We start from the raw sequence: 15,115 nt of genomic DNA on the forward strand, positions 1-15,115 counted from the left end.
TGTTATTTTTTCCCAGTATCTCTTGATTTTTGAATCAACAAAAGAAATGACAAAATTGGCTACAATTTCAAGGTGGCATTCAACATGCTAATTTTCTTTTTATATTCCACAAAGATCATCAGGGTTATTTGCCACCTACAACTCACTTCCGACTGACAATAAGTTGCCTATCACTGTATCAGAACATAAGAAATTCTATAAGAGAATTCTGTTTAGAGTAGACCTGTGCTCCCAATGGATCTGGTTAGTCCCCATTGTGGGAAACAGGTAGGGAACAAGAAAGATGCAGAGCCATAATACTAACAAGCATAAACCTTTAGTGGCTATCAAATAAGTGTCAGGCACTGTGTAACAGTATGAGTGAGTGAGTGAGTAAGTGAGTGAGTGAGTGAGAGAGAGAGAGAGAGAGAGAGAGAGAGAGAGAGAGAGAGTGAGTGAGTGAGTGAGTGAGTGAGTGAGTGAGTGAGTGAGTGAGTGAGTGAGTGAGTGAGTGAGTGAGTGAGTGAGTGAGAGAGAGAGAGAGAGAGAGAGATCAGTTAGATTAGACAAAAAAAATCGTATTCTCTTTTTAACTTCAAAGCTGGACTTCCCCGCCTTCTAATCCTAAAGTTTTCAAACTTGTTAGTATGCATAGAGGTAAATCGATTCTGTTTCTTCTTCTTTTATTCATTCTGTTGCATGCCTCCACTAACATCAACTGTACTGTATATATACATTAACAGAAATCTACAGACTGTATGTACAGTGGGGGAAAAAGTATTTAGTCAGCCACCAATTGTGCAAGTTCTCTCACTTAAAAAGATGAGAGAGGCCTGTAATTTTCATCATAGGTACACGTCAACTATGACAGACAAAATAAGGAAAGAAAATCCAGAAAATCACATTGTAGGACTTTTAATGAATTTATTTGCAAATTATGGTGGAAAATTAGTATTTGGTCAATAACAAAAGTTTCTCAATACTTTGTTATATACCCTTTGTTGGCAATGACACAGGTCAAACGTTTTCTGTAAGTCTTCACAAGGTTTTCACACACTGTTGCTGGTATTTTGGCCCATTCCTCCATGCAGATCTCCTCTAGAGCAGTGATGTTTTGGGGCTGTCGCTGGGCAACACGGACTTTCAACTCCCTCCAAAGATTTTCTATGGGGTTGAGATCTGGAGACTGGCTAGGCCACTCCAGGACCTTGAAATGCTTCTTACGAAGCCACTCCTTCGTTGCCCGGGCGGTGTGTTTGGGATCATTGTCATGCTGAAAGACCCAGCGACGTTTCATCTTCAATGCCCTTGCTGATGGAAGGAGGTTTTCACTCAAAATCTCACGATACATGGCCCCATTCATTCTTTCCTTTACACGGATCAGTCGTCCTGGTCCCTTTGCAGAAAAACAGCCCCAAAGCATGATGTTTCCACCCCCATGCTTAACAGTAGGTATGGTGTTCTTTGGATGCAACTCAGCATTCTTTGTCCTCCAAACACGACGAGTTGAGTTTTTACCAAAAAGTTCTATTTTGGTTTCATCTGACCATATGACATTCTCCCAATCCTCTTCTGGATCATCCAAATGAACTCTAGCAAACTTCAGACGGGCCTGGACATGTACTGGCTTAAGCAGGGGGACACATCTGGCACTGCAGGATTTGAGTCCCTGGCGGCGTAGTGTGTTACTGATGGTAGGCTTTGTTACTTTGGTCCCAGCTCTCTGCAGGTCATTCACTAGGTCCCCCCGTGTGGTTCTGGGATTTTTGCTCACCGTTCTTGTGATCATTTTGACCCCACGGGGTGAGATCTTGCGTGTAGCCCCAGATCGAGGGAGATTATCAGTGGTCTTGTATGTCTTCCATTTCCTAATAATTGCTCCCACAGTTGATTTCTTCAAACCAAGCTGCTTACCTATTGCAGATTCAGTCTTCCCAGCCTGGTGCAGGTCTACAATTTTGTTTCTGGTGTCCTTTGACAGCTCTTTGGTCTTGGCCATAGTGGAGTTTGGAGTGTGACTGTTTGAGGTTGTGGACAGGTGTCTTTTATACTGATAACAAGTTCAAACAGGTGCCATTAATACAGGTAACAAGTGGAGGACAGAGGAGCCTCTTAAAGAAGAAGTTACAGGTCTGTGAGAGCCAGAAATCTTGCTTGTTTGTAGGTGACCAAATACTTATTTTCCACCATAATTTGCAAATAAATTCATAAAAAATCCTACAATGTGATTTTCTGGATTTTTTTTTCTCATTTTGTCTGTCATAGTTGACGTGTACCTATGATGAAAATTACAGGCCTCTCTCATCTTTTTAAGTGGGAGAACTTGCACAATTGGTGGCTGACTAAATACTTTTTTCCCCCACTGTAAGTGTGATTTCTCTTTCCATTTTACTTAATGTGAATAATTCATAATTACATGATTAATATGCATCACCTGTGTCCACACTCACAAAGCAACCTTTATTTAAACCAAAATGATGAGGTTTGCCAAGTTTTTTCTATTCATACTAAGATGATACATTTCCAATTACTAATAGTCACTCTTCTCTATCTACTATTGTACTAACAACCATTTTTGTGTCTGAATCTTCCGTCCTTACTAACAGACCCCCTTAACATCTCACCCCAACCTGCATACAAACATTCTCGCTCTTCATTATCCCGAGCCTACCCTCACCCATACTCCACTGCATTTGATCCTGCATACATTGCTCTTCTTCTCGGATAGCTTCTGGTTACCACACTGACATGCCGATAGAGAGAAATGCACCTCCTGTGGGAACGCTAGTGGAAACAGTTTTTTTTAACAAGCCCTGGTGGTCAGCTTTCGCAGGCTAGATTCCTCTTATCTTTCTCTCTCTCGCTGTCTCTCTCTCTCTTGCTCTTCCCCTATCACTTTCTCTCTCACACCCTCAATCACACACTCTCTTTGACACACACACAATCTCACCTACTCCCTTGTTCAACCTTGCCTACAATCGAAGCTACAGACTCATAGCAGCTCTAAACAGCAACAGCAGACATAAATGTGTTGCCCCATGAGGGAAGTGCATTTAAAACCAGGAATTACCAATAACTACATGAATGATCAGACCAGGGCAATTCCTCAGAGTGCAAGTGGCAGGGCCTTGCTCTTCTCAGAGAGGACCCCTGGGAAATGTAGTATTTGTCAGTCAGCAGTAATGTTCTGCAGCATTCACAGAATATCATTATAGTATAAACCACGTACTTTACAGTATTACCATTTCAGTCAAAGCTGAGCCACATACTTTACAGTATATCTCATATATATGTAATAAACTCCTCTTAAACCATTTAAATGGATTATAACACCTTCTGAAACCATTGTTCTCCCAACAATGAATAATAGATTTGGTAAATTTTTCTTCAGCTAATTGGTCCGTTCATTTATTCTTCCTGTCTCTCTGTATTGATTTGAGATTGATTAGACTCAGCCTCAACTGTCTGATTACCGACGATGGACTACTGTATCTGTCATCGAATGGGTGCCATCTCAAATTCAGCTACACCAAACGGATACTAAGATATATTTAATATTATACTCAAATCCAAAATATTGGTGAAATGATCATATCATAATTTGCTCATCGACCCTGCTAATATTTTGAGAATAGAGAAAAGGAGGAAGCTTCTGAGATTGGCGGAGTCCTCCAACTGCACTCATCAATTCACCCTGTAGATCTTACATCTAAGGATTCGACTAAATTCAAAGGCCAGCATTTAACGCAAAAAAAAAAGCAGTGGATGTTTGCTGTTTAATTCATATTCTTTCTGCATTTCCCACTTGTCTCTTTGTTTCTGATCTCTCTCTTCCGCCTTTCTCCATCCCTCTATTTCTCTCTGGTCACCCAGGTGACCATCTCTGTGGATGGGATCCTGACCACCACTGGCTACACCCAGGAGGACTACACCATGCTAGGCTCAGATGACTTGTTCTACATTGGCGGGAGTCCCAACACAGCTGACCTCCCTGGCTCCCCGGTCAGCAATAACTTCATGGGCTGTCTCAAAGATGTAAGTACTGTGTTGTTCAGCAGCCCTCATCAGGGAACTCTGATCTTGGAATACACAAATACACAGTGCTTTTGTTGAGCTGTTTTCAGATTCACAAACACCATTCACTTTGTAAAATGTCAGCTCTTTTAGGTATGTGCCTGTAACGTAGACACTGGGAGTCAAGAAGCAGGTGGTAAGTTTAATATAACAAAGAACATGGAAGGATACAACATAGGAGTAGCGTCTTGACATGAAACACAGAAACAATACTGGCTGGGGAAAGAACATAAGGGAATGCCAGCTAAAGGGGAGGTAATGGAGTCCAGGTGTGCCTCATGATGAAGCACAGGTGTGCGTAATGATGGTTACCAGGTGTGCGTAATGATGTTTACCGGGACTGGTGGTTAGTAAACCGGCGACGTCGAACGCCGGAGGGGATGATGTTGGGATCCAGAATGTCCTCCACCGGAACCCAACACTGCTCCTCAGGGCCGTACCCCTCCCAGTCCACCAGGTACTGGAGCCGACGCCCACGACCTCACGAGTCCAGTAGGGATCTCACGGCATAGACGGGACCTCCCTCAACGTCCGGGGGGGCGGAGGGGTGTCGTGTGGGACAGCATCAGCCAGGAGACCAGGAACCACCGGCCTGAGAAGGGAGACATGAAAAGAAGGTGAGATACGGTAGTCACTGGGAAGCTGTAACCTATACATCACCTCATTGACCCTCCCGATAACCTTTAACGGCTCCACAAACCGGGGGCTCAGCTTCTTGCAGGGCAGGCGGAGTGGGAGGTTCCTGGTAGAGAGCCAAACACGATCACCAGGATGGAACACGGGAGTCTCACAGCGGTGGCGGTCTGCCTGCTCCTTCTGACGGTGGACGGCGTGCTGGAGTCTCACGTGAGCCTCGCTCCACACTTCTTCTGCGAGCCTGAACCACTCATCCACCGCAGGAGCGTCGGTTTGGCCCGGGGTCCACGGAGCCAGGGCCGGCTGAAAACCCAGAACACACTGGAAGGAAGTCAGCCCGGTGGAGGAGTGACGTAACGAATTCTGGGCGTACTCCGCCCATGGAAGGAATTGGGCCCACTCTCCCTGCCGGTCCTGGCAGTGACTCCTCAGGAACCTCCCCAGCTCCTGGTTCATCCTCTCCACCTGCCCATTAGACTGAGGCCTATACCCAGAAGTGAGGCTGACCGTGACCCCAAGCTTCTCCATAAAGGCTCTCCATACCCGTGATGTGAATTGGGGGCCACGGTCGGAGACTATGTCCTCCGGAGGGCAATAGTGCCGGAAGACCTGCTGGAACAGTGCCTCAGCGACCTGGAGAGCAGTAGGGAGACCAGAGAGAGTGATGAAACAACAGGATTTGGAGAATCTATCCACAACCACCAAAATGGTGGTGAAACCGTCAGAGGAGGGGAGATCAGTGACAAAGTCAATGGATAGATGGGACCAGGGACACTGAGGCACAGGAAGGAGTTTCCCTGCTGGAGCGTGCCGGGGAGATTTGGTTTGAGCACATACGGAACAGGAGTTGACGTAGCAAATAACGTCCTGCACCAAGGTAGGCCACCAATACTTCTCGGAGATAGATTGAGTGGTACGAGAAATACCTGGATGTCCAGCGATGACAGCTGTGTGCGCCCAGGTCAGCAGCCGATCCCTTATCCTCGTGGGAACGTAGATGCACTCAGGAGGACAGGTAATGGGTGCGGGCTCCCTCTCCAGAGCCTGACGAATGTCCACATCTACGTCCCAGACCACAGGGGCTACGACTCGAGAGGAAGGGATTATGGGTGCACTCTGGACAGGACCCTCTCCCGAATTGTAGAGATGGGACAGGGCATCGGCTTTGGTGTTCTTTGAACCTGTGCAGCTTGAAGTCAAATCTCGTAAAGAAAAGGGCCCACCTTGCATCGCGGATTCAGCCTCCTCGTTGTCCGTATGTACTCCAGGTTCAGATGGTCGGTGAGGATGACGAATGGGTCCTTGGTGCCCTCCAGCCAGTGTCTTCACTCCTCTAATGCCTACTTCACCGCCAGGAGCTCTCGAATGCCGACGTCATAATTCCTCTCTGCAGGGGACAGTTTCTTAGAGTAATACGCACACGGATACAATTTTTGTGGATTACCTTGTTGTTGAGACAGAACTGCCCCCACGCCCACCTCTGAAGCATCCACCTCCACCACAAAAGGTATCGTGGGATCTAGGTGTTTGAGCAATGGGGCGGAGGTGAAACGTCCCTTCAGTAGGCAGAAGGCCTCGTCAGCTGCTGGACTCCACACCAACCTACGGGGACCACCCTTGAGGAGAGAGGTGAGAGGAGGGGCAATGGAGCTAAAGTTCCTGATGAAACGGCGGTAGAAGTTGGCAAACCCCAAAAACCGTTGTAACCCCTTTATGGTGGTTGGGACTGGCCACGACCTGACCTCATCTACCTTCTTGACGTCCATCATCACTCCTTGCGGGCTGATCTGGTAGCCTAGATAGGAGACAGCTTCCTGATGAAACTGGCACTTCTCAGCCTTGACAAACAGTTGGTTAGCCAGGAGGCGTTCCAGGACTACTTGGACGTGAGCGATGTGATCCTCCAAGGTAGGCGAGTAGACCAGGATGTTGTCGATATACACGATCGCCTGGCGTCCGAGCATGTCCCGGAACACCTCGTTGACGAATGCCTGGAACAGTGACGGAGCATTGGCTAAGCCAAATGGCATCACCAAGTACTCGTAGTGACCAGACATCGTGCTAAAAGCTGTCTTCCATTCATCCCCCTCTCAGATGAGATTGTATGCACTCCGCAGGTCCAATTTGGTAAAGAACCGGGCCCCTCGGAGCTGTTCGATGGCTGCCGGCACCAACGGCAGAGGGTAACGGTACTTGGTGGTGATCTCATTGAGTGCTCTGTAATCAATACACGGACATAAACCTCCATCCTTCTTTGCCATGAAGAAGAATCCTGCAGATGCAGGAGAAGTGGACGTGCGGATGAAACGTTGTTGGAGCGCATCCTGGATGTACTCCTCCATGGCCTTGGTCTCAGCCACCGACAGAGGGTAGATGTGTCTGTGAGGGGGCGCAGAGCCTGCAAGTAGGTCGATGGCACAGTCCCAGAGGCGATGAGGAGGGAGACAGGTGGCGCGGGTTTTGGAAAATACCTCCCGCAGGTCCTGGTATACCTCCGGGATGTTGGGCTGAAGGGCAAGGCAACCACAGGACTCTCAACCGATGTGGATGGTGGGGTTGAAGCCAAGGGATGCTGAGGATGATATTGTGAGATGGTGATGAAGAAAATAATGTTCTCCTGATGAATGAACTCCATGGTGAAGGTGAGTGGTTTGGTGATGTGTCCCGGAACCTAATGGCTGATTATCGAGGGCTTGAACCGGGAAAGGAGAAGGTAATATGAGGTGATGTTAAGAGAGGAGGCAAGGGTCTGGTCAATAAAGTTCCCCGCGGCACCGGAATCCACTAACGGTGTAAAAACAGTACGAGGGACAGTCAACTAGTGTGATTGACACCAAAAAGGGTTTGGCAGAAAGTGTTGAAGAGGGGATACTCACACCTGCCCCAGGAGGTGGAAGATCATGTGACCGTCCCTCTGCTCTCGTGGATCCCGAGTTGGAACGTACCAGACATTGCTGGAGCTGGTGCCCTCCTTGACCACAATAGAGACAGAGCCCCAGCTGTCTCAGTCTGCGTCGCTTTGCCGCGGGGAGGCGTGTGACCCCTACCTCCATGGATCAGGCTCTGATCCAATGTGTTCACTGAGGGAGGAAGAGAAAGGATGAGAGTGCCGATGCTCCCAAAGTAGGTTATCCAGATGGATGGCCATCGCGATGAGTGCGTCCAAGGAGAGGTTGTCGTCTCGACAGGCCAGTTTCGTCTGGACCTCATCTGAATAGCGCACGAAGCGCCGGCTCATTCCATCCGCTGGATGCTGCTACTGTTTGGAAGGTGAGCGCAGCAGTCTGGTCATCCTGCCGTAGTTGGAGTAGGCGCTCACCCCCCTCTCTGCCCTCCACTGGATGATTGAAGATACCTCTGAACAGAGCCTTGAATCCCTCATACGAATCCAGCTCCTCCTCTCCTCTCTCCCAGACGGCCGTGGCCCATTCCAACGCCCGCCCAGTCAATAGAGAAATAACCGTGGCAACCTTGGACCTCTCGTGGTGGGGGCTCCCTTCCGGTGTGCAAAGTAGAGGGAGCACTGTAGTAGGAAGCCACAGCATTTAGATGGGGTGCCGTCATATTTGTCCGGGAGGGACAAATGGGCATCGCTGACCTGGGCGGGTTGCTGAATGGGCTGGTGTGCTCGCTCGCTGGGTCGACTGGTGGTAGAGTATCCTCCACTAGTTGAAGGCAACGCCTCTCGGGTATGTTCGAGAAGTTGAACACTGCAAAGAACCTCTTCCATAGCCGTCCCCAGTTGCGCCAGCTGGTCGTGGTGTTGACTAAGTAGGTATCCCTGCTCGTCGACCGTCTGGGAGATATTCTGATTACCTGCTGCTTCCATTTTGCGAGGCAGTATTCTGTAACGTAGACGCTGGGAGTCAAGAAGCAGGTGCAGGTGGTAAGTTTAATATAACAAAGAACATGGAACAATACAACATAGGAGTAGCGTCTTGACAAGAAACACAGAAACAATACTGCCTGGGGAAAGAACCTAAGGGAGTGCCAGATAAAGGTAATGAGTGAGGTAATGGAGTCCAGGTGTGCCTCATGATGAAGCGCAGGTGTGCGTAATGATTGATGCCAGGTGTGCGTAATGATGGTTACCAGGTGTGCGTAATGATGGTTACCAGGACCGGTGGTTAGTAAACCGGCGACGTCGAACGCCGGAGGGGAGGAGCGGGAGTAGCCGTGACAGTGCCACTTGGAATTTAGATGTTAAACCTCCCAGTGCATCACACAGGAAGAACATAGCACGTTTATATTTCTACATTTAGTTAGTTGCTAATTAATGACAGATTGTGACTTTGAACACATGCAGTGCCCTTAGTGTTCAGCTGTGTCCTAAAGAGTCCTAATGTAGATAGCTGTGTTTCATATGCATATCCCCTGGTAATTGGTCATGTATGAATGTAGCTATGGCCTTGAATTATATAATAGCATGACTACCTGGATATGAACTCCAGACTTGCTATTCTGTTGAATAATACAGGTTCTATTTTCCGGGATTAATTACACTTCTGCACTGACACCCCACCCCCACCCTCCCTAGTGACTGCCATGACCTTCCTCGCTATCTCTCTCTCTGTCTGTCTGTCTCCCCCCTCCCTTCCTATCGCTCACTCTCTCTGTCCCCCCTCTCTCGTTCTTTCTCTCTCTGTCTCTCCCTCCATCCCTCCCTCCCTCCCTCCTACTCTCTCTCAGTCAGAGAACATCTGTAATTAATACTATGTTAGTGAGGTCTTAGCTTTACCATCCTGACAGCCAATTTAGACATTGATTTCCTCCATGGATTCCCAGGCAGCACGTCCCTCCCTATGTCTCTGTCTAGTTGACCCTCCCATGTATTAATCATGTCTGCCTCTTCATTGATTGTGCCATGCTTCTCACTGCATCAGCCTCCCAAAGTCTTTGTCCTGTTTTTTACAGGAATCCTAATAACTAGACCAAAGATTTTTATAAATAAACCAAGATAGACCAAAGCCTGTCGTTTCAAATGGGAACAAATGAGTCATAGTGGGCAGAACAAGTAAGGCGGTGGGCAGAGCCAAGCACGAGCTAGCGAGATCCTATTGGCGCGTTCTAGCCTACATTTGCATATTTCCGTTAAGGAACGCCTACTCTGTGAAGTGTGCATGTGCAATAACTCAATTCACCTTTGCACTCCTTCTAAACAACGCACTTTTTTTGTCTACAAAACTTAGCCCACTCTGTTCGTAACAGATTCTAGTTTTGGGAACAGAAAACTGTGTTGTGATCAAATGTTTCATAGATTAGAAAATTTGCAGCATGTCGGTCAAAATCCATCTCGTTCCATCTTCTCAACTGCCGGCCACTGGGCTTCCTCTCACTACCATATATGGTAGTGAGTGGAAACGCCAAGCGGATGCTTCACATTTATACATCTGGTGAAATATCTGTTTCATTGTTCTATCTGTGACTATACTGTATACTGCTACAGACTCCTGATGCCTGTTACAGTAGAACGTGGCGATAGATATTGGACTTTGTCAGTGCTGGGAGGGGTCTTTGGGAATTACTGATACATACCTACAGTGCTATGAAAATGTATTTGCTCCTTTTCTTATTTTCTCTATTTTTGCATATGTTTTAGACTGAATGTTGTCAGATCTTCAACCAAAGGGAACCTGCGGAACAAATAACACAAAATGTGGATACTTATTTCAATTATTTAATAAAAAGTGTTTGGCTTTCGCTAGACATAACGGGACCCATGTCGTCCAAAAAGTTGACTCAAGTTTGCCAAAAAGCACCTGGAAGCACCTGGATGATCTGGGTGATGGTTTGGGGAAGCGTTGCTGCTTCAGGACCTGGAAGACTTGCCATCATTGAAGGAACCATGAATTCTGCTCTGTATCAGAGAATTCTAAATGAGAATGTCAGGCCATCCGTCTGTGAGCTGAAGCTGAAGCACAGCTGGGTCATGCAGCAAGACAATGATCCAAAACACAAGCAAGTCTACATCAGATTGTCTAAAAAGCAAAACATTAAACGTTTTGAAATGGCCTGGTCAAAGTCCAGACATAAACCTGATTGTCCAGACATAATCCTGATTGAGATGTTGTGGCAGGACCTGAAACGAGCAGTTCATGCTCGAAAACCCTAAAATGTCGCTGAGTTAAAGCAGTTCTGCACGGAAGACTGGGCCAAAATTCCTCCACAGAGAGACTGATCAACAACTACAGGAAGTGTTTGGTTGCAGTCATTGCAGCTAAAGGTGAGACAAGCAGTTATTGAGTGTAAAGGGGCAATAACTTTTTCACACAGGGGCATTGGGTGTTGCATAACTTTGTTTAAAAATGTAATTAAATAATGAACAGCATGTTGTGTTATTTGTTCACTCAGGTTCCCTTTATCTGACATGAGGTTTTGGTTGAAGATCTAAGAATATATTCAGTGTAGAAAATATGCAAAAATAGAGAAAATCCGAAAGGCAAATACTTTTTCACAGAACTGTATTTAATCACAGGCTCAGCAATGTATGATTGATGCTACCAAAGGAGATAGAAATGTTGAGTGTCATCAAAATTCTAACGTAGGGTGAGAACAATTTTGTACTTTTGCATCTATGGCTGAAATAGACTCAACAATTGCATTTTTCATACTTAGGTTTTATATTCTTCTCATTAGATTTTATTTAGGTCTGGCAATTACTGGTAATGGTGCCTTGTGAAACCAAGCCGCTGCCTAGTGTATTTTTAAACAGAGGGACACTAAAATTCTCAACCTGGAGCAGGGCGCCAGTCAGCTTTTTGACTGCAAGTGTGGTGTGAAAATGAAAAACATGTTCAGCTGTGCCTCCCTGCTGCCTCCATCTGTACATGAGAACAGTGCACATGTGACAGACAGACCGTCAGACAGACAGACAGGGAGATTCTCATTATGGTCTAGTTCTGTCATTTATGAGAGCTTGTGCATTTTATACACTTCAATGAATGACAAATTGTTGCATGGATTCTAAGGTTTGGTATGGAGTACAATCACAGAAAAGAGTGCGGGTTAAGGTAAATAGCAGGACAGAAAGTGGTCTTTCAGCACACCGCAGCCACCCACTCAGTGACAGTCCTGTCCCCTGTCCTACAGGTGGTCTACAAGAACAATGAGTTCAGGCTGGAGCTGTCTCGTCTGGCTGCAGAGCGGGACCCTCAGGTCAGTGTTCACGGCGACCTGACCTTCCACTGTGAGGACGTGGCGGCCCTGGAGCCGGTCACCTTCGACACGCCCGCCGCCTACCTCACCCTGCCCAGGTGGAAAACCAAGAAGACTGGCTCCATCTCTTTTGACTTCCGCACCACGGAGCCCAGCGGCCTGCTGCTGTTCAGCCACGGTGACAGGCGTCTGCAGGGCCTAGACAGACAGCCGGAGGGGCAGTCCAGGGCTGACTACTTTGCTATGGAGCTCCTGGACGGCTTCCTCTATCTGGTGATGGACATGGGCTCTGGCAGCATCAAGATGAAAGCCAGCAACAAGAGGGTCAACGATGGGGAGTGGTGCCATGTGGACTTCCAGAGGGATGGGCGTAAGGGTGAGAGAAAGCACACATGATGAATCTGGTCCTAATGAGGTAGCAGGAATAGCAAGGGTTAAATCCTACTGGCTTGTGAAATTAAATGTACTATACCCATACAGACACACTCATATTTTGGCTTCTTCTTCATGTTTCTTTGCTGCATTCAGAGATGCTGCGTGCATATCCCATTTTAATTAGTCTTATTTTTAGCAGCTATAATCTATGTATGACATTTAGTAAATTGCCTTAACCTATTTCGCAAGTGGCCAATTATACTGTCATCCACCTCATGTGGGGAAATGTCTGCCCTCATTAGCCGTGCTCCGTGATTTGAGCCAGTGTTGCTTACAGCTTACTATTAACAGAGAAATACGGTACGACAAAGACCTGAGACATTCCTGTTCATTAGTCATTTCATAGTTTTACACCTGGTGTACCTTGTGGATTATATTCTATATTATACAGTGAGATTATACAGTGAGACAGCCTTGATACTAGTTGACTCACTCTGACTGTCTTGCCTTCAGGCCTGATCTCAGTGAACAGCCGCAGCATACCATTCTCTGCTAACGAAGGCAGTGAGATCTTAGACCTGGAGGGTGACATGTACCTCGGGGGTCTGCCTGAGGCACGTGAGGGCCTCATCCTCCCCCCAGAAGTCTGGACGGCCCCCCTCAACCTGGGCTACGTGGGCTGCATGCGGGACCTGTTCATGGATGGGCGGAGCCGGGACCTGAGGAGACTGTCAGAGATTCAGAGTGCCTCTGGAGTCAGCAGCTTCTGCACCAGGGAAACACACATCAGGTGTGGCAGAGACATCTGTTCCAACGGTGGGCAGTGCCGCGAGGGCTGGAACCGGCATGTGTGTGACTGCACCAGCACGGGCTACCTGGGCCCCAACTGTGAGAGTGGTGAGAGAGAGGATCAGCGGAATGTAGAAATTATCTCTGCTTGAAATGATACCGCAAAGCTTTTAAAACAAGTTTTATGATATTTCATACAGACAATGGAGATGAAATCCCTTTTATATGAGTCATTCAAGTGGTAAATTGCCACTCTATTAGTGAATTGGCGGTATGTGAGGAATAAATAGGTGCTGTGTATCAGTGATTCATCAGTATTGCGGTGGTGTTCCATAAATCTGAATAACCCGGCATCTACCACAGATATCATTCTCACAGAGAGAATAGGAGCCCCATTGTGAAGCCATATAGGCTGATAACGTTAGGAGGGAAATAAATGGAATCCTCATCCTATTTGTGGCCTGAATATAAATCTATGAGAGGAGGATGATTACAGAGGCTTCACATAAGAGCACTGTGGTATGTTACAGGCTTTTCCTGCCATCTAGTGTGGCTGCAGGAAACTGCAATCTCTTCAACAGGCATACAAAGAAACTGTTAGATATTGTTCAGCAAAGATTGTAACTGAAATATGAGTTGAAGTAAAACTCTCTGATCTTCATTTGATATTTTATTCTGAATCATGCGCTTATTCAGTATTGGGTGCAAAGGAATATATTTCCTACTGTATGGGAACATTTGTGACAAAGACATTTGCTAACGCTGTCTCCCTGTCCTTGGTGCCCACACACAGAGGCCACGGTGCTGAGCTACGATGGCAGCATGTATCTGAAGGTGACGCTGCCGTTGAGCATGCACACGGAGGCCGAGGACGTGGCGCTGCGCTTTATGTCCCAGAGGGCCTTTGGGCTGCTTGTGGCCACTACCTCCCAAGACTCCGCTGACACCCTGCGTCTGGAGCTGGACGCGGGCCGGGTCAAACTCACCGTCAACCTGGGTAATGCTAACAATGCTAACGGTATAGGCGTATGAGTCCTCACGGCTTCTCAGTTAGAGTACTCATGATGTCATGGGAAAAGGTATTGTACTACATATACCCCCCTTTTCCTCAGCATTACACAATCTATATACATCTCTATGTATCACCTCTGTGTTTTCTCTCTTTCCCTATCCCTCTTTCTCTCTCACCCATTCCCTGGTCCATCCCAACCCTTTCAGCCTGGCCTGTGTGTCTGCTGTCCTAGGAACAGGCAGCCAGAGAGACCAACTCACTTATAAACTCACTGTATCATCATGACAGATACATTGTAATGGTGTACAACAGATGTTGTAGTTGATGTTGTAGATCACGTGTGCCGTCCACCATGGCTCTCAGATTTGTCCTAACCCAGGAAGAGGAGAGCAGTAGAGAGCCGACCGAGGCAGTAATGGTGCCTGACAGGGCTGTGCCTCAGCTGGTAGCCCTAGTCTCCACATGCCCCATTACATATGTAGGTAGTGAGTCTGGTCCTTGGGTGTTTGCATCCACTGCTTTGTGATGGGTGACAGCTCCAGAGAACACCTCAGCCACACTAGCATAGTAGTGTGTAGCCCAGGGTTTTCCAAATTCGGTCCTCGGGACCCCAAGGGGTGCACGTTTTGTTTTTTTGCCCTAGCACTACAAAGCTGATTCAAATAATGAAAGTTTGACGATTAGTTGATTATTTGAATCGGCTGTGTAGTGCTAGGGCAAAAACCAAAACATGCACCCCTTGGGGTCCCGAAACCCTGGTGTAGTGTGTAGTACATAGCCTTCATGGAGGGCTTTGTTATATCCAAAAGACCAAGGAAGCTCTGACTGTATTGGCACATGTTTTGGTAATTGTACGCCATAATGACTATGTACAGTGAGGGAAAAAAGTATTTGATCCCCTGCTGATTTTGTACCTTTGCCCACTGACAAAGACATGATCAGTCTATAATTTTAATGGTAGGTTTATTTGAACAGTAAGAGACAGAATAACAACAAAAAAATCTAGAAAAACGCATGTCAAAAATGTTATAAATTGATTTGCATTTTAATGAGGGAAATAAGTATTTGACCCCTGCAAAACATGACTTAGTACTT

General features: G+C 47.0%; 1 protein-coding gene across 1 annotated transcript in view; it reads left to right on the top strand.

The window, feature by feature from the left end:
* LOC311142907 (neurexin-2-like) overlaps window positions 1–15,115 on the top strand; it is a gene marked incomplete at its 5' end in the record, with an annotated part of 198,989 nt that overhangs the window by 71,252 nt on the left and 112,622 nt on the right. Inside the window, 4 exons of the mRNA XM_084178625.1 lie at window positions 3,853–4,014; window positions 11,779–12,220; window positions 12,733–13,116; window positions 13,802–14,005. Of these exons, the coding sequence (XP_084034751.1) occupies window positions 3,853–4,014; window positions 11,779–12,220; window positions 12,733–13,116; window positions 13,802–14,005 (1,192 nt within the window). The remainder of the gene's footprint in view (window positions 1–3,852; window positions 4,015–11,778; window positions 12,221–12,732; window positions 13,117–13,801; window positions 14,006–15,115) is intronic.

Source organism: Coregonus lavaretus (assembly GCF_964263955.1).
Source record: "Coregonus lavaretus genome assembly, chromosome: 15".
NCBI lineage: Eukaryota > Metazoa > Chordata > Actinopteri > Salmoniformes > Salmonidae > Coregonus > Coregonus lavaretus.